Source organism: Thalassophryne amazonica, chromosome 19 (genome assembly GCF_902500255.1).
Source record: "Thalassophryne amazonica chromosome 19, fThaAma1.1, whole genome shotgun sequence".
Taxonomy (NCBI): Eukaryota; Metazoa; Chordata; class Actinopteri; order Batrachoidiformes; family Batrachoididae; genus Thalassophryne; species Thalassophryne amazonica.
The window spans coordinates 37,026,452-37,047,292 of record NC_047121.1 but is presented as its reverse complement, the minus strand read 5'-3'; the positions used below and the strand labels follow the sequence as shown (position 1 = coordinate 37,047,292).

The following is a 20,841-nucleotide window of genomic DNA, read 5'->3' as shown; positions in this document are numbered from 1 at the left end:
TTACACATGCAAACCTTTAGTAAATTAGGTCATTAACATTTATTTCTTAAATTGTGAGATAGGACGTGACAACTAATGCAAAATTAAATACTACCAGAAGATAAATTAAATTATTTTTAGGATGGACCTATTCTGGAAAAAAGTTCTGTTTTCGCCATTTGGAGGTAAAACTCGTTAACCAAAAAAGCTGGAGGAAATTTATTAATATTTTTAAGTATTTCACTAATTAAAACAATTTTAGTATCAATGAGTAAAGGTGTCAGATTGGGCAGTTAAAACAAATTAATAGACGTCAAGAAAAAACAATGCAAGATTCAGTGGAGTGTGTTCAACTTCGGTGGATTTGTTCTTTTATTGTTGTGTTTTTAACTGGTGTGAAACTAAAAGATAAAAATTATATTCCATAGTTTGTATCGTCATCCTTAATGAGCATTTACTGGCTAAAACTCTTGGTTTGAGCTGATGCAGAAGGGTATTTTTTTGGTGGGGTGGAGAGGCTTTGACACAGACAGATTCTTAAATGTCTCCTTCACGTTGGGACACGGCTCTCCGGACAGGAGTTGCTGGAATGTTTAGAGCTGGTCTCCTCCTTTCTTTCCATCCTCCTCTGGCTCTCTGCATAGCTTTAGTTGTATCCTGCTTGCTTTTAATGTTAACAAAGGAGTTTGGAGACACTTGAACATCTGACGGGTGTGTGTGAAGGATGCCTGACAGATGACTGCCAGCTTCAAGCTGAGACGGTGGACTCCACGTCACGTACCCATTGCTATCCGCTTCCTGTTACTTGGCTTGATCTGCTAGCTTGATCTGTGTTCAGGCGGGAGCTTTTTTGGCTCTCAGCTCAGTTAACCTCAGTGACCCCTTGAAGGGAGGCACAGCTGGCTTTGTGTTTAAACCTCAACCGGTGACAACACTGCACCAGTCGTTTTTTTAAAGGTTTCTGACAGACGTCCGGTGTCGCAGACCGAACGGTCTGCCCCTAAAAATCAGTCCGCCTGCCTTCACTGCACATGCGCCATTTTGGACTACAGCAGTTCATCTGAGACAGAGTCTCTTCACCCAAAGCGATCAAATGGATTAATGGGATTATTAACCATCAAGTGATAAAGATAAAACCTCTTAAATCATTAAAAGTCAGTTTTATTGCTGAGTTTATGTGGAAATGATTGTTGTATAAAAGCTTCAGATATCTGTCGCTGAGAAAGATGATGACTGGAGAGCAGTTTGAAGCAGAAACGAGGTGATTAGCGGTGAACCGCGGCTAATGACACATGCGCAGTGAAGGCAGGGCAGACTGATTTTTAGTGGGGGGCCGTTCGGTCGGCTACACCGGCTGAGAAAGTGAGGTGTGCATACAGTGCAAACATTGATGGGTAAAATGACATCCACCTGAGTGCAGCAGACAAATCAGGCATGGTAATGCATTAATTTATTTGTGAACATCACACCCAAAAGTGGGACACCATATCTAAGCAACTGAAAACAAATTTGAATTTACAACATCCATTAAATGAAGTAGAATAAAGCATGCAAGAAGCCATGTACTCCCTGTGCTGGTAACACTGTAGGCTATGGACAGTAAAATTGTAGATGTGTGGAAGAGTGACTGAGTCCCTCCTCAACAGCTTGTGTAGACAATAACTCAAAAACAATATATAGTTGCATTTTGCAATTCATCATAATAAAAGAACATATGATAACAAACTCTGTTGCGTCTGGTGAACTCTGAAGCGTGACATTAATCAAAACAACTTTGTTTTGCCTTTTTATTATCACATTGACATTTCTGCCACCTGCTGGTTGTTTAGTGGATTAATTTACTAACAACAGAAAAGGGACTTACATTTTGGTACCTCTGCTGCTTTGACATCAACAATCCAACACAACATTTAAATAGGAGTCTGACGATGAAGTCCGCCATGCCGTGCATCACATCCTCATCTGTCAGCAAAACAAACTCCGCCATGTTTGTTTTAAAGCTAATAAAGCTAACCGATGCCCGGCTTGTGTAAGCGTGCGCGCGGTGCGTACTCAAACAAACAGGAAGACCGCTTCGTGCGGTGTGTACTACCAAGAAAAGACTGTGTATTTCCTAAGTGCAGCGAAAAAAGTCACATCAGACGGCTCACAGCGCAGTGGATTTGTTTTGTGTGTGTGCACGCGTAGTGTATGCGTGTGTAAGTGTAGGTGTATGTGCGTGTGTAGGTGTGTGTGCAAAGTGCAGTGGTACCAAATGTATGGAAAGCAAATTTGCACTCTAAATGGAACCAAACTGCACTCTAAATGCAACGCAACACAAATGGGATGAATAATCCATGTCACATGAGATACAAAGCACCAATCAAATGACAAGGATCCACTCAGCCGTTATATAATATTCATTATTACACGTATATGATGTTTTGTACATGTTCCACCAGTGTGCACACACCATTGCAAAAAATGTTACAAGACTCTAACCAGTAAATGCTGCAGTGGAAAATCGCCAGAATGTGGACACAACATTGTCTGGTGTCACTAAACTGTAATCATTGAGCAACATTTCAAGTATGTTCCCTGTTAGCTGGGGAATGTACTTTGGAATTTTAAAATTAAAAAATGACATTGATTCAGAATTAAATTGAGTAAAGCTAGTAATGAGGTCATCAATGTTTTTCTGATTTAGTGCATTCTTGTAGGACACCTGCTGGTCAGAAGTTTCAAACTGCACATCTGTCCTGCTGTTTGACTGTCTTGGTTTCTTTGGATACAGAAATATGGTCTTTATTTGTAGAAATAAATATTTTTAGGGCTCCACCTGAATTTCTTTCTCATACTTTCTCTGCTGTTTTTTTCTATTTTTTTTCCGTTTCAGGTCAAACCATGGACATCTAAACTGGTGTGGTGTTCTTTGGTTGGCAAGGTTTTCCACTACTATCGTAACCAGGAAGATAAGGTTCATACAAGTCTCTGCTTACCTAAAGGCCTGCATGGTTTTTACTTCACACACATGCAGAGTTAGCTAGATCTGTGACAGCCAATCTGCAGGAATCTGTATTTCCTGTTATTTTGTGAAGCACATAAAGGCTGTGAACAGTCTAATAATTACATCCGTCAAGGATGGAATAAAATCATTGGTGTTTATTTATTTATTTGTCTGTCTGTTAGCAAGATTATGTAAAAACTACGGCACGGATTTTGATGAAATTTTCACCACAGATAGATATTAGACCAACGAAGACTCCATTAAATTTTGGAAGTGATCCAAATCCAGATCCGGATTCTGGGTCAAGTTTCACTTTATATAGGCTTAGAAGGATTACTGTTAGCAGGATTACGTCAAACGTACTGCACGGATTTTGACGAAATTTTCAACACAGACAGATATTAGGCTATGGAAGACTTCACTGAATCTTGGATGTGATCTGCATCCGGATTCTGGATCAAGATTTCCCTTTATATAGGCTTTGAAGGACAAGGTTGGGTAGGATTACTTTGAAATGTAATCCAAAACTAATCAGATTACAAGTAATCCAAATGTATGTACATACATATATGTAATCCACAAGTATTCTTTCAAAGTAATCCTACCCAACCTTGTTGAAGGATTACGTCAAAACCGGCTATACTAAAATGTGAAATGGTGCGAAATGGAGCCTAATAATCACGAAATGGGGGTAAAAAGTAACTAAATGGAGCAGATTGACTCCAAATATGATTCAGTTAATTACTTTATTTAATTATCTTTAAGCGAAATGGGGGCTGATAATAACGAAATGGGGATAAAACATAACGAAATGGAGAAGACTGACTCTAAATATGATTCAGTTAATTACTTTTATTTAATTATCTTTAAGCGAAATGGGGACTGATAATAACGAAACGGGGATAAAACATAACGAAATGGAGCAGACTGACTCCAAATATGATTAAATATGATTCAATGAATTACTTTTATTTAATTATTTTTAAGCAAATCAGCAAACTGGGAACTGATAATAATGAAATGGGGGGTTAAATGTAGCAAAATGAAGCAAACTGACTCCAAATATGATTCAGTGATGTACTTTTATTAAGTTTTTTTTTTTAGCTAAATGTGACGAAATGGGGACTGATAATAACGAAATGGGGGTAAAACCTAACGAAATGGAGCAGACTGACCCATTAACTGAAGTTTCATCTCTCGAACACCAGATAGCGCATCTGTCCCTACTACATGTACTAAGCGCATCTCAAAGAAAACAAAAGCTAAACAGTTAAAATAAAAGTTATTATTTGGAGTCATTCTGGTTCACGCTGCTCCATTTTGTTACATTTTACCCCATTTTGTGATTATCAGTCCCCATTTCACCCCATTTCACTCCATTTCAACAGTTTTGAATTTTAGTATGGCACCGTCAAAACTACTTCATGGATTCTTGCCAAATTTGCACCACAGATAGATATTAGGCGATGGAAGATTAAATTTTGGAGGTGATCCAGATCTGGATTGGTGGATGTCAGAAATCTCTGATTGCTCTTGTTACCGAATGTACAACCCCTGGCAAAAATTATGGAATCACCGGCCTCGGAGGATGTTCATTCAGTTGTTTAATTTTGTAGAAAAAAAGCAGATCACAGACATGACACAAAACTAAAGTCATTTCAAATGGCAACTATCTGGCTTTAAGAAACACTATAAGAAATCAGGAAAAAAAAATTGTGGCAGTCAGTATTGGTTACTTTTTTAGACCAAGCAGAGGGAAAAAAAATATGGACTCACTCAATTCTGAGGAATAAATTATGGAATCACCCTGTAAATTTTCATCCCCAAAACTAACACCTGCATCAAATCAGATCTGCTCATTAGTCTGCATCTAAAAAGGAGTGATCACACCTTGGAGAGCTGTTGCACCAAGTGGACTGACATGAATCATGGCTCTAACATGAGAGATGTCAATTGAAACAAAGGAGAGGATTATCAAACTCTTAAAAGAGGGTAAATCTTCACGCAATGTTGCAAAAGATGTTGGTTGTTCACAGTCAGCTGTGTCTAAACTCTGGACCAAATACAAACAACATGGGAAGGTTGTTAAAGGCAAATATACTGGTAGACCATGTTGGGAAAGTGTAGGAACACGGACCCACAACAGGGGGCGCAAATGAACGGACAATGGAGGAAGTCAAATAACAACACTTTACTGTTGTGAATAAGCACAACAAACACAGCAGATTACAATAATAGTCAATGAAGTCAATTCACAAAAAATGTGTCGTGTGGGCAGGCTCGAAGATAAGAGACGTCTGTCCAAAGCAGAACCGGAACCACACGATTTCCTCCGCCACCGAACCCCGGGAATACTGGAGCCGCCAATTCCCGAACTCCCAGGTGGCCACTGCCTCCGCTTGTCGGATCTGGTACTGCTGGCGAGGAACAAAAACAGTTAGATGTGGGTGCGTCTGCACCCAGCAACACGTATGGTGGAAAACCACCTCCACCTCTCGTCGGAAAAAAAGGAAACAAAATATCTGCTATCCAACACACAAAGCAACAGGTATTCCTGTCAGGAAGACAACAAAGTCGGCTGAGTACGTTACCTCCTTGGTAGAGCGATATCTCGGCAAAGAGGTGGAGATGTCGTCTTGCTGATATACCACTGCTGATCAGATGATTGGTGACAGCTGTCGTAGGCGATAAGTGACAGCTGTCACCCCGGCTGCTCCTGTGAGGCAGCAGCGCCCTCTGGTGCCTGGAGCCCGCACTCCAGACAGGGCGCCCTCTGGTGGTGGTGGGCCAGCAGTACCTCCTCTTCAGCGGCCCACACAACAGGACCCCCCCCCCTCAACGGGCGCCTCCTGGCGCCCGACCAGGCTTGTCCGGGTGGCGGCGGTAGAAATCGGCCAGGAGGGCAGGGTCCAGGATGAAGCTCCTCTTCACCCAGGAGCGTTCTTTTGGTCCGTACCCCTCCCAGTCCACCAAATACTGGAAGCCCCGGCCCATCCTACGGACATCCAAGAGCCGGCGCACAGTCCAAGCCGGCTCGCCATCGATGATCCGGGCAGGAGGCGGCGCCGGACCCGGAGCACAGAGGGGTGAGGTGAGATGCGGCTTTATCCGGGACACATAGAAAACAGGATGGATCCGCAGTGAGGCCGGAAGCTGAAGCCTCACTGCGGCTGGACTGATGACCTTAAGGATTCTGAAGGGACCAATGTAACGGTCCTGTAGTTTAGGGAAGTCCACTTTCAGGGGAATGTCCTTTGTGGACAACCACACCTCCTGCCCTGGCCGATACGCAGGGGCCGGGGTCCGCCGACGGTCTGCATGGGCTTTTGCCCTCGTCCGGGCCTTTAGCAAAGCAGAACGGGCGGCGCGCCACACCCGACGGCACTTTCGCAGGTGGGCCTGGACCGAGGGCACACCGACCTCTCCCTCAACCACCGGAAACAACGGGGGCTGATACCCCAGACACACCTCAAAAGGGGAGAGGCCGGTGGCTGAAGACACCTGGCTGTTATGGGCATACTCGATCCAGGCCAAATGGGTACTCCAGGCCGCCGGGTGCGCGGCCGTCATGCAGCGCAGGGCCTGTTCCACCTCCTGATTGACCCGTTCTGCTTGCCCGTTGGTCTGAGGATGATACCCGGACGAGAGACTCACCGTGGCCCCCAGTTCCCGGCAGAAGCTCCTCCAGACTTGCGAGGAGAACTGGGGACCGCGGTCGGAGACGATGTCTGTTGGAATCCCATGCAGCCGGACGACGTGGTGGACTAGGAGGTCCGCTGTCTCCTGGGCAGTCGGGAGCTTCGGGAGTGCCACGAAGTGGGCCGCCTTGGAGAATCGGTCCACTATCGTGAGGATGGTGGTGTTGCCCTGGGACAGCGGGAGGCCCGTGACAAAATCCAGGCCGATGTGGGACCAGGGGCGATGAGGCACAGGCAGCGGCTGGAGCAGTCCCGATGCCCTGCAGTGGTCAGCCTTGCCCCTGGCGCAGGTGGTGCAGGCCTGGATATAATCCCGGACGTCGGCCTCCAGGGACGCCCACCAGAAGCGCTGCTGGACAACTGCCATGGTCCTACGCACCCCTGGATGACAGGAGAACTTGGAGCCATGACAGAAGTCCAGGGCTGCAGTCCTGGACTCTGGTGGGACGTAAAGTTTGTTCTTCGGCCCAGTTCCGGGATCCGGGCTCCGTGCCAGGGCCTCCCGGACGGTTTTCTCTACGTCCCAGGTGAGGGTGGCCACGATAGCGGACTCCGGGATGATAGGTTCCGGTGGATCCGACAACTCCGTTTTGACTTCGTCTTCATGCACCCGGGACAAGGCATCCGATCTCTGGTTTTGGTCCCGGGGCGGTAGGTGATCCGGAAGTCAAAATGGCCGAAGAACAGTGACCAGCGGGCTTGCCTGGGGTTCAGCCGCTTGGCGGTCCTGATATACTCCAGGTTCCGGTGGTCAGTGAAAACCGTGAATGGCACGGCGTTCCCTCCAACAGATGTCTCCACTCTTCAAGAGCCTCTTTCACCACAAGGAGGTTCTCGATTGCCGACGTCATAGTTCCGTTCAGCCGGGGTCAACCCTGCATGAAAAGTAGGCACAGGGTTGAAGTACCTTATCGGTCTCTCCACTCTGGGACAGCACGGCTCCTATCCTGAGTCAGAGGCGTCCACCTCAACCATGAACTGGCGGCTAGGGTCGGGCTGCACCAAAACTGGCGCAGTAGAGAACCGTCGTTTCAACTCCTTGAACGCGGCTTCGCACCGATCCGACCAGGTGAAGGGGACTTTTGGAGAGGTCAGGGCTGTCAGGGGGCTAACTACCTGACTGTAGCCCTTAATGAACCTCCTATAGAAATTAGCGAAGCCGAGGAACTGTTGCAGCTTCCTACGGCTTGTTGGTTGGGGCCAATCTCTCACCGCCGCAACCTTGGCCGGATCAGGGGCGACGGAGTTAGAGGAGATGATAAACCCCAGGAAGGACAAAGATTGTGCGGTGAAACTCGCACTTCTCGCCCTTCACAAAACAGTCGGTTCTCTAACAACCGCTGCAGGACCTGACATACATGCTGGACATGGGTCTCAGGATCCGGAGAAAAGATGAGAATATCGTCCAGATATACGAAGACAAATCGGTGCAGGAAGTCCCGCAAGATGTCGTTAACCAAGGCTTGGAACGTCGCGGGGCGTTGGTGAGGCCGAACGGCTATGACCAGGTACTCAAAGTGACCTAATGGGGTGTTAAATGCCATCTTCCATTCGTCTCCCTTCCGGATCCGAACCAGGTGATACGCATTTCTAAGATCCAGCTCTAGTAAAGATTTTGGCTCCATGCAGGGGGGTGAACACGGAATCTAACAATGGCAACGGGTATCGGTTGCGAACCGTAATCTCATTCAGCCCCTGTAATCAATACATGGATGAAGTCCGCCATCTTTCTTGCCCACAAAAAGAAACCTGCCCCCTCGGGGAGGTGGAGTTCCGGATCAGCCCGGCAGCTAATGAGTCCCGGATGTAGGTCTCCATTGATTCGCGCTCAGGTCGTGAGAGGTTGTACAGCCTGCTGGACGGGAACTCAGCGCCTGGAACCAAATCAATGGCACAATCGTACGGACGGTGCGGGGGAAGGGTGAGTGCCAGATCCTTACTGAAGACGTCAGCAAGATCGTGGTACTCAACCGGCACTGCCGTCAGATTGGGAGGGACTTTGACCTCCTCCTTAGCCTGTGAACCCGGGAGGAACCGAGGATCCTAAACACCCCCGATGGCAGGTTTCGCTCCACTGAACCACCACCCCAGACGGCCAATCAATCCGGGATTGTGCTTCAACATCCATGGGATTGCCCAAAATCACGCGGGGAGGTAGAAGGAGTTACAAAAAACTCAATCTCCTCGGTGGTTTCCAGACACCACCAGAGTACTGGTTGTGTCTTGTGTGTGAGTAAAGGGAGGAGGGTGCCATCTAGTGCCCGCACCTGCAACGGCGAAGGAAGCGCCACCAGAGGGAGCCCTACCTCCCTTGCCCATCTGCTGTCTAGCAGATTCCCTTCTGACCCCGTGTCCACCAGTGCTCGGGCTTGAAGGGTTAAATCCCCGCTCAGGATTGTGACTGGGAGTCGTGTGGCAATTTGTGTGTGTCTCACTTGAATGTTTTGACCCCCCCTTAGCCCAGTTTCTAAGGGCGAGTGTTGTCGTTTTGGCCGTTTGGGGCAGTCTCTCTGTGTGTGCTCAGTTGAGCTGCAGAGAAAACACTCTCCACGGATCAGCCTCCCCATTTTGGCCCTGTGCATTTCCCTAACAACGTCAGCAGGGGGAGCTGTTGCCCCACAAAGCGCTGTGGCTGTGGAGCGTGGGGAGGGCGGCCCCTTTTCGAACCCGGGCGGGAGAGGGGTGGCGCGTATCCGGTCACGTCCTTCGCCTTGCTCCCGACGGCGTTCCTCCAACCGATTGTCTAACCGTATAACGAGATCGATAAGCCCATCTAAATCCCACGGTTCCTCCTTAGCTACCAGCTGCTCCTTCAGAACCAACGACAGTCCGTTTATGAAGGCGGCGCGGAGCGCAACGTTATTCCAGCCGGACCTCGCAGCCGCGATGCGGAAGTTGACTGCATAAGCGGCTGCGCTCTCGCGTCCCTGTCTCATTGACAGCAGCACGGTTGAAGCGGTCTCTCCTCTGTTAGGGTGATCAAACACTGTTCTGAACTCCCCCACAAACCCAGTGTATGCTGATAACAACCGTGAGTTCTGTTCCCAGAGCGCCGTAGCCCAGGCGCGTGCTTTACCCCGAAGCAGAGCAATCACATAAGCTATTTTACTAGCATCTGACGCGTACATGACGGGACGTTGCATAAGAAAATCCGTGCACGTCTCCACACAACCTCCGTACGGCTCAGGAGGGCTTATGTATACTTCAGGGGATGGTGGGAGGGGTTGCTGAACCACCACTGGAACGTTTATATCCCGCACAGGGTCGGCAGGAGGACGAGCTGCAGCAGCGCCCTGAGCGCTCGCCGCCATCTGTGCAGAGAGAGCCTCCACCCTGCGGTTCAGGAGGATGTTTTGCTCAGTCATTTGATCCAACCGAGCCGTAAAGGCGGTGAGAATGTGCTGCAGCTCACCAATCACGTCTCCTGCAGACGCCTGCGCTCCCTGCTCTCCCATTGGTCGTTCAACAGCCGGGTGACGCCCCTCGGAGTCCATGACGCTGGCCGAGATATCCTGTTGGGAAAGTGTAGGAACACAGACCCACAACAGGGGGCGCAAATGAACGGACAATGGAGGAAGTCAAATAACAACACTTTACTGTTGTGAATAAGCACAACAAACACAGCAGATTACAATAATAGTCAATGAAGTCAATTCACAAAAAATGTGTCGCGTGGGCAGGCTCGAAGATAAGAGACGTCTGTCCAAAGCAGAACCGGAACCACACGATTTCCTCCGCCACCGAACCCCGGGAATACTGGAGCCGCCAAGTCCCGAACTCCCAGGTGGCCACTGCCTCCGCTTGTCGGATCTGGTACTGCTGGCGAGGAACAAAAACAGTTAGATGTGGGTGCGTCTGCACCCAGCAACACGTATGGTGGAAAACCACCTCCACCTCTCGTCGGGAAAAAAAGGAAACAAATATCTGCTATCCAACACACAAAGCAACAGGTATTCCTGTCAGGAAGACAACAAAGTCGGCTGAGTACGTTACCTCCTCGGTAGAGCGATATCTCGGCAAAGAGGTGGAGATGTCATCTTGCTGATATACCACTGCTGATCAGATGATTGGTGACAGCTGTCGTAGGCGATAAGTGACAGCTGTCACCCCGGCTGCTCCTGTGAGGCGGCAGCGCCCTCTGGTGCCTGGAGCCCGCACTTCAGACAGGGCGCCCTCTGGTGGTGGTGGGCCAGCAGTACCTCCTCTTCAGCGGCCCACACAACAGACCAAGGAAGACATCAAAGCGTCAAGACAGAAAACTTAAAGCAATATGTCTCAAAAATCGAAAATGCACAACAAAACAAATGAGGAACGAATGGGAGGAAACTGGAGTCAACGTCTGTGACGAACTGTAAGAAACCGCCTAAAGGAAATGGGATTTACATACAGAAAAGCTAAACGAAAGCCATCATTAACACCTAAACAGAAAAAACAAGGTTACAATGGGCTAAGGAAAAGCAATCGTGGACTGTGGATGACTGGATGAAAGTCATATTCAGTGATGAATCTCGAATCTGCACTGGGCAAGGTGATGATGCTGGAACTTTTGTTTAGTGCCGTTCCAATGAGATTTATAAAGATGACTGCCTGAAGAGAACATGGAAATTTCCACAGTCATTGATGATATGGGGCTGCATGTCAGGTAAAGGCACTGGGGAGATGGCTGTCATTACATCATCAATAAATGCACAAGTTTACATTGATATTTTGGACACTTTTCTTATCCCATCAATTGGGATGATGAAATCATTTCTCAAGATGATAATGCATCTTGCCATAGAGCAAAAACTGTGAAAACATTCCTTGCAAAAAGACACATAGGGTCAATGTCATGGCCTGCAAATAGTCCGGATCTTAATCCAATTGAAAATCTTTGGTGGAAGTTGAAGAAAATGGTCCATGACAAGGCTCCAACCTGCAAAGTTGATCTGGCAACAGCAATCAGAGAAAGTTGGAGCCAGATTGATGAAGAGTACTGTTTGTCACTCATTAAGTCCATGCCTCAGAGACTGCAAGCTGTTATAAAAGCCAGAGGTGGTGCAACAAAATACTAGTGATGTGTTGGAGCGTTCTTTTGTTTTTCATGATTCCATAATTTTTTCCTCAGAATTGAGTGATTCCATATTTTTTTCCCTCTGCTTGGTCTAAAAAAGTAACTGTTACTGACTGCCACAATTATTTATTTCTTACAGTGTTTCTTAAAGCCAGAAAGTTGCCATTTGAAATGACTTTAGTTTTGTGTCATGTCTATGATCTGCTTTTTTTCTACAAAATTAAACAACTGAATGAACATCCTCTGAGGCCGGTGATTCCATAATTTTTGCCAGGGGTTGCATTTGCAGGTAATGCTTTGACTCAATAATCACATCCAATGATATTGATTTAGACAGTGTTCTATAAATAAGCACAGTCACAGTTTTGCTAAGTACAGTGCACTTTGATCAGTAGATTATGCTACATGAGAGTATGTGAACTCTTTCATAAACTTGTCCTTTTGTTTTATCCTGTTGTCAGTTTACCTCTGGGTCAGCTACAGATGCGTGACGCTTCAGTACACGAGGTGGATCGCTCCTGCGATTCAGACGAGGACTATGAGGCCGGCAGTCGAGGTTTCCTCTCCTCACACTGCACCATAGTGGTCCAGCCCAGGGACCAGAGCCCCACATACCTGCTCATCGGTACCAAACAGGAGAAGGTACTGCAACAGGGAAGATCTGAGTAAATAGTCTTTGCTCTTTGATCTCAGTTTGTTGTTCCATTCGGTTAGTGTTGGTACATTTAAAATATCTGCACAGGACACCTGGTTGTATCACCTGACAGTTGCAGCTGGAAGCAGTGCGACCTTCAAGGTGGGCACAGAGTATGAGCAGCTCATTGGTAAACTCCTCGATGCAGATGGAGACCCAGGTAAAAGTTTTAAATAAACCCAACAATATGTAATGAAACACTGCCTGTACCTACAACATTGATTTTACTATTTAGTCTTTTTCTATGTTTAATGATTGAAAAAGGTCAAAATGACTGAGTTTACGCTGAACAAGTTCTCAAATTGTCCATATTCTCAAACGTTAAAGTTAATTTCTTCTAAATCACACAGCCGGGGTTTCAGATTTTAAAAGGGGCAAAGGTTTACAGACACCATATTCTAAAAGTTGATTTAATTCATTTTGAAAGCTTTTGAATGACTAACTGGCATAAACAGGGGTTACCTGGGGTGCCTGTGGCTGTATTTAAGCGCCTACCTGTAGAACCACTGCCTTAACATCCCTATTCCACAAGGTGCCATTCTACTACGAGAGCAGGGAAGTAAAATTGAATGACTTAGACAAGGCATCCTGAGCTAAATTTTGGAGCCTCCGCAGGCTAAGTTTTTCAAAGGAGCCATCTGTAAAAGACTAAAGGAACCAACAAGCAATTGTACAATGTACTGTACAAAAATGCTAATTACATTACTCAATTCCTTTGGTGCCATCCTGAGGCTCTGATACACCTTTAGAACAAAATTTTAGAATCTTTGACCTGCCATGCGGAAAAGTTCTTCCTCCAGATGCCTTGTGTTAATTCTTTAGATCCCCCTGTTTCTTACATGCAGTGTGGCACTAGTAGGTCCTTAAATACAGCCAAAAGGAGCCTCAATTAACCCCAATTATGTCAATTAGCCTTTTAGAAGCTTTAAAAAGTAACTACATCAATTTCTGGAATCTTCCATGCTGTTTAAAGAGGCATTCTTTTTGGTGAATGTAAAGCTCTGACCTACTAAACGTTTTACACAGTGGAGAAGAACTGAACTAAAATGTTCCCGTAAAGATTATTTTAATAACGTTATATAGGAAAAAGTAGGCATATTTTGTTTGATTAAATGGAATATGTGTAGTAGGTGAATTTGTAACAGAGGTGTATGTCTGAAACTGTATCTGTAGCCTGCTCACACCATTTTGGCCTTGTTTTTACAATTGGGCTTTCTGGATAAGGGGTGAGTTTGCAAAGACCCAGTATAATCAGGAAGACCTTTATTAAGTCGTACTTTCCACGTCACAGCTGAGCTGTGTGAATATTTGTCAGTTGTTGACTCACCATAACTTTGAAACTCAATTTTTGTTTGCGTTATGTTTGGGTTTGCACGATCCGTCGTCTCTTTGCAGACTGCCATTTGTGGAAAAGTGACGCCCTGAGCTTCTGTAAGGAAGGTCTGCGCTCGCCTCTGACCACTCTGCCCTCTGAAGTCTGCAGACCGAAGCACTCAAGCTTTTTAAGGTTATTCTCTACATCTCTGTCGTCTTTACTGCACTCTCTTACACTGAAAAAAGAGAATGTTTGAACCAACTTAAAAAAGTGTTACAATTTGTAAAAACCTGAATGAATGAAGTTGTTTGAACTTAAGTTTGTAAATTAAAGTTGATTTAACTTTCAAACTTAAGTTCAAACAACTTAATTCATTCAGGTTTTTACAAATTAACACTTTTTTAAGTTGGTTCAAACATTCTCTTTTTTCAGTGTAAGTGCCTTGACACTTGCACGAATTTGATCCGTGCGCTGGTACGCAATCTGCCATTTAGGAGTTGTAAACCATTGCAAACTGTGTGGCTTCGTGCAAGTGTGCAAAGTAAATTTTGAAATGTTCAAAATCTCTGTCATGCATTAATTACGTGAACTTCATGTGAATATTGTGCAAACGATTGAAAAACACTGAGTGTGAGGGCAAGTGATTGTGTCAGTGCACTGCATGACAGTGCAGCTCATCTGATCGATTATAACGAGATGTTAAATTTATCATAAACATATTTTTACAGCTACTCATGACAATGAAAGAACATGCAACTGTTTTACCAAGCCATTACAACATAAATATAACAAATAATTACCTTTTATACTATTCCAAATGTGTTCTCCACCTCATGAAGCACACGAGAGAGAGAGAGAGAGAGAGAGAGAGAGAGAGGAGAGAGAGAGAGAGAGAGAGAGAGAGAGAGAGAGAGAGAGAGAGAGAGAGAGAGAGACAGAGAGAGAGAGAGAGAGAGAGAGAGAGAGGCTGCAAGTGTGATGGTCCTCTGTGACTCCGGAAGCGATTAGAGGTGTTCACTGCACAAAGTGCAGCATCCAGCTGGGAACACAGTAGGTGGCATTTTCACGACGAATTGTGCAGCAATGCAGGGGTTAAAAGTATGCAAGTGCCAAGGCACCTTTAGTCTCTATTTTGCTGTTCATTCTTTTAGAATTTCCTCTTCCTTTTATCTCATATTGAGGGTTTTTCCCTTTTCATGGCATCTGCCATACTTGCATGTGTCTCAACCTCCATCTCCCCTCCTCCCATTGTACTCCTGGGTGCACTCCATGGCCCACTTCTTTTCTGTCATCCTCCCCTGAAACAGATCAAAGGCTTGCGGAACAAGGGCCTTCATCTCATTAAAAGTGTGGAAGATACATAATAGCCTTGATTATCTGCACAGATTAAGCCTAACTGTCTGGTTTATAGCTCCTGCAAAGGGAGCCTGTTTAAGAGGAGCTATGGGAGGTCTTGGACCTCAGAGAGTGACAGCACTGGATATTGAACACTGCGTATGGGGGAGGAGAAATGTGATCAAGGAGGAGGAGTAGAAGAGGGATGGTTCTGTTCCTGTCTTCAACGCTGTAGCCCAGCAAATAAACTACCTAGAAGTCCCGTCCATGTTTAACTTCATGCTCCAGTAGATAAAATTTGAATGGACTGCTTCAATTTTTGACAAGTCAGCCTTCACATACCCACAGAGAAACAGAATTAAAGGTGCAGTACCTTTCAAATTTGAATAATTTATAAGTCATCAAAGGATTTTATCAGCACCAATATAATTTTGGTCCATAGTATTGAAATAAAACATAATCTTATATATTACCAGTATGATCCAGAAACACTTTAGAATTTTCGCCCACATGGGATGAAATCAGAGAGACGTGACGCGTTTTAGGTGCATAAATGAAAGTGCCAAGAAAAAAGCAGAAAGAAAGTGATGGACACGGCTCACAAATACAGGCAACCTGAGATCCCACTGGGAAGAACGCAGGATAAAATCTGGACATATTTCACGCAAAACCTTTGTTAGATATCTGCTGGAGAGGTAAGACAACTCTCACACAGTGTCATTTGTCAGTACTCACGTTAGTTACTGTTCTAACATTTTTACTTGGTTTGTCAAAATGAGTTGGTGGGGAAATTAATGTTTTACGCTTTCTTATAAGGTCGACTTTGAACCTTGCACTGCGGCAGATCTTAGAGCGAACATGTGAGGTATATTTACCGTAGAATCCTTCTAAAATAAATACTTTACCAGCAATAAAATTAGCAGTGATTTTGCACACAAGTAAAGAAAAGTAGGCACTAAGGCCCACTGGTGCATTTCTTTATGACAAGAATCCTTAGTGTGAAGCAGAGCAGATTCTATTACTGCCGAGACACGCAGGTTATTCTCACTTTTTCAGAAAATCAACAAGAACTGCACGTTTACTAAAAGAGACACATTTACTAATGAGTCTGCTAAACCTGATGGTTTTTTAACACCAGTCTGCAGAATGATACTCTTAGTGATCTCATTCCACAATGTTTTTAATCTGACATGATTGTCATCAGCACATAAGCAGATTGGGTTGTGTGCTTGTGTTTGGCTCCACCTGGTGGTAGTTGAGCAGATATGTTTCTTGTCTGACAGTCCTGCCAGCTTTTCATCAACGTACTGGTGGAGTCTCCATCTGTTGATTACCACACATCATTGGCCCAGAATGCTTTACAAGTGTGCCTGACCCACCCAGAGCTGCAGAACGAGATCTACTGTCAGCTTATCAAACAGACGAACCGCCGGACGCCACACACCTACTCCCTGACACAGGCACGTTTTGTGCACACAGAAGACAACACGAAAACAAACAAAAGGAAAACCAGTTTGTCCATTACATTTTCTCCCCTTTCTGACTTCTCCAACAGTGCTGGCAGCTGTTGTCTCTGTGTGTGGCTCTGTTCCTTCCTCAGCAACATTTCCTCTGGTACCTGAAACAGTACCTGCATCGCAACGCTGACCCAAGGTGAGCCGCCTCAAACCCAAGTGTTAAAGGTTTCTTAAAATTGTTGCAAAGACACTCAATGCAAAATACGATTTCGTTTTAGGGCCACATGGAGGGTTTTTTTTTTTTAGACTTCAAGAATAAAGTCATAATATTACAAGAAAAGAAATTGTAATATTACAAGAAAAAAACTTTTAAATTATGAGAATAAAGTTCTAATTTTATGAGAAAAAAACTTTTAATATTACAAGAATAAAATCATAATATTACGAGAAAAAACTCGTAATATTACAAGAAAAAACTTGTAAATTAAGAGAATAAAGTTGTAATTTTTATGAGAAAAAACTTGTAATATTATGAGAAGAAAGTCATAATATTACGAGAAAAAACTCATAATATTACAAGAAAAAACTTGTAAATTAAGAGAATAAAGTTGTAATTTTATGAGAAAAAAACTTGTAATGTTATGAGAATAAAGTCATAATATTACGAGAAAAAAACTCGTAAACTATGAGAATAAAGTTCTAATTTTATGAGAAAAAACCTTTTAATATTACGAGAAAATCATAATATTACAAGAAAAACTCGTAATATTACAAGAAAAAACTTGTAAATTAAGAGAATAAAGTTGTAATTTTTATGAGAAAAAAACTTGTAATATTACGAGAAGAAAGTCATAATATTATGAGAAAAAACTCGTAATATTACAAGAAAAAACTTGTAAATTAAGAGAATAAAGTTCTAATTTTATGAGAAAAAACCTGTAATATTATGAGAATAAAGTCATAATTTTACAAGAATAAAGTTGTATTTATACGAGAAGCGACAACTGCCAGTGTTGTGCCAAAATAGTTATCCCCACCAGGAATTGTATCAATACAACCCCACGACACCAGTTCCAGCCATCTTCTCCTCCACAAAAGAGGGAGCTACTAATCGCCGGAACTACAGCCGAAGTCCGTGTGGTTCCTCCTTCGTAATAGACACATTTTCTTGCATATTCTTTTCAAGGTTCTGATACTAATGATAATGTGGTACAGATGGGCCAAAAGATCAAGTATTTCCTTATTTGTAAAACCTATACTGAAGTACAACTTAACAAAGCGCTCTGCAGATCTCATTTTGAGATGCAGAATTTTTCTCTCATAAATTACATTTTTATTCTTGTAAAATTACAAATTCAAATTTATTCTCGTAATATTACAATTTTTTTTTCCTCACAAAATTACGACTGTAATCTCGTAATATTACGACTTTATTCTCGAAGTCTAAAAAAAAAAAAAAACTCAATGTGGCTCTAAAATGCCATCGTAGGAAAGACTAAGTCACATCATCTATTTAATCTAATTTTGACATCGTGTGTGTGATTTATTTTTTCATTTTTTTTCTCCACACAGGAGTGAGGTGGGGAAGTACGCGGTGTACTGTCAGAGATCTGTGGAGCGGACTCTGCAGAATGGAGAACGACAAGCCAAACCTTCACGTATGGAAATAGTTTCCATCCTGCTGAGGAATCCTTACCATCATTCACTGCCATTTAGCATTCCAGTTCACTTCATGAACAACACCTATCAGGTAACAAACATCAACATTCACCCTGGTTTTTATCTTACTATCCCTGCTAATGCAAACACATTCCTGAGTGAAGCTGTTAGCGTCTTCATATTTTCTTGTAACATCTCAGAAAGTTTTTTTTAACATTTATCATTTTTTTTCCAACAAGAGACAGAACACTAGCACATCATTTTCAAAAGTATAAGCACAATTAAAGTAAAATCTAATATGTACTACAACCCAAACATTCCTGAACATCCAATCCCAACATACTACCCATAGGTCCTACAAAATAATAATAATAAAAAAAACCCACACACACAACACACCCATGACAATCAGTTCAATCAGGTCCAAAGGTTTTTAATGATCCAAGATCGCTACAAGGTTACCACGGTTTTAGAAACCCATCAGCCCCCCTCTGAGTCTAAAGGTAAAGGCCATTACATCTGCCTACTAGTTGGTAAAGGACACCGTGGGGACTCCAGGAACTCCAAAAATTGCAATCAGTAGACAAGGCTCCAGCCTGACTCCAAGAACCTGAGAGATAACATCAAAATATGAAATCCAATATGGTTGAAATTTGGGGCAAATAAAAAACATATGACTTAAATCACAGGGAGAGGAATTACATCTATCACACAGATCAGAACATTGGGATCAATTTTGGATAATTTGGACAAATGCAGCCTGTGCACTACTTTAAACTGAATTAGGGAAAGTGTTGCACAAGATGATTACATACAAATTTTGTCTACAGCCTTATCCCAGAAACCTTCTCCGAATTCCAGACCCAACTCTTGTTCCCAATTACAGATACTTTTATTGACTTTTATTGTCTATTGAAAGAAAAAGATTATATATCCGTGATATAAGAGCTTTCTTATGGGGCATAAGTTCAAAGAGGTCCTCCCAAGGATATTTAGGGGGGTGAGGGGGAACTCTGGAAAAAATAGTAGATGCACAGTGTCTAATTTGAAAAAAGAAAATAAATGAGATGAGGGCAGGCCATATAAGGAATACATATCAGTAAAATTAAGAAAGGTAAAAGATCACGAAAACATTTTACCCATAGATGAAATGCAGAAGGGGGAGGAAAGAGGTAACTATTACATAATGGTTTGCCCATTATGTAATAGTAGAAGTACAAACACATTTGAAGTGAAGTCACAATTGATACCATATTTTAAGAGAGGCAAGTACAACAGGATTATCTGTGTACTAAGACGGGGACACAGGGAGAGATGAAAATAAAAACACTGAGAAAGAAGTAGATAAACATGATTGAGCTTGACACCAAGTTGTATGAGGATCTTTTAACCAGTAATTGTACTTTTTAATGTTAGCTACACAGTAATAAAACATCAAATTAGGTAAAGGCAAGCCTCCACTGAGCCCACATTTTTGTAATAATGATTTACTACTCTTGGAGTTTTGTTTTTTGTTTTTTTTACCTTCCCATAGCAAATTGTATTCTTTATTGTCCAATATAAGGTCAGCTTTTCAAAGATGGGCAAATGGTGGTTCCTAAAATGGTCCACTGAATGCAGGTTCTTGTGTGTCTCATCTGTAATGAGTACCTTGTTTCCCTATGTCTTGGCTTACGTTCTTGTGTAGGTAGTGGGATTTGATGGCTCCACCACAGTGGAAGAGTTTCTCAACACTCTGAACCAGAGAATCGGTATGAGAAAACCTCACATGTCTGGATTTGCCCTCTTTACTGATGATCCGTCAGGCAAAGACCTGGAGTACTGCCTGCAGCCGACTGCCAAGGTAGAAGTGTGAGCCTGGCTCTGCAGTTACTCTTTGATCACAACTGAGAATATCAGCAGTGCTTGTTTGAATGAATGAATGAAAACTGTTTATTTCGAACATTTGATACAACAATTACAAGATAGATCAGTTAAGACAACAACAAAAAAGTTCCTACTGTGTACCCAACATGTCCGAAAAGGGGTAGGGTGAAGCATCAGCTTATTTTTCCCTACCCCTTCTTCCCCACAACCAGTGATACCCTTTGCCACATATACACATAGATTCCTACACACCTAAACCGATATCAATATATATATATATATATATATATACATACATACACACATATACATATATATACATATACACATACACATATATACACATATACATACATATATATACACATATATACACATACATATACATATATATATATATATATATATATATATATATATATATATATATATATATACACATATATACACACAAACATAAATATACAGCTACACATACCTACTTACATACAAAATACTATATATTTACAAGCCGAAGCAAAAACAAAACACCCTACCCTCATTACCCTTCCTCTTCCCTATACCTAGAAAAAAACATATTTTTGTACCGCTGTTTGAACTGGTTCATGCTTGGACATTGCTTGAGCCCCACTCCCAATCTGTTCCACATCCTCACCCCACAGACAGAAATACAGAAACCTCTTAATGTTGTTCGTGCCCACTGATGCTTTAAATTAAATTCCCCCTCAGACTGCAATCCCCTGATCTGTTAAAAACATATTTTTAATATTTGCTGGAAGTAAATGTTTATTGCTTATAC

The 20,841-nt window shown here is 43.3% G+C and overlaps 1 protein-coding gene across 1 annotated transcript in view; it reads left to right on the top strand.

The window, feature by feature from the left end:
- Positions 1-20,841, top strand: part of plekhh1 (pleckstrin homology domain containing, family H (with MyTH4 domain) member 1) — a 92,368-nt gene that overhangs the window by 52,376 nt on the left and 19,151 nt on the right. The window contains 9 exon segments of the mRNA XM_034195402.1: positions 2,855-2,935; positions 12,179-12,358; positions 12,459-12,570; positions 13,806-13,883; positions 13,886-13,917; positions 16,344-16,520; positions 16,616-16,713; positions 18,090-18,267; positions 19,864-20,019. Coding sequence (XP_034051293.1) covers positions 2,855-2,935; positions 12,179-12,358; positions 12,459-12,570; positions 13,806-13,883; positions 13,886-13,917; positions 16,344-16,520; positions 16,616-16,713; positions 18,090-18,267; positions 19,864-20,019 — 1,092 coding nt within the window.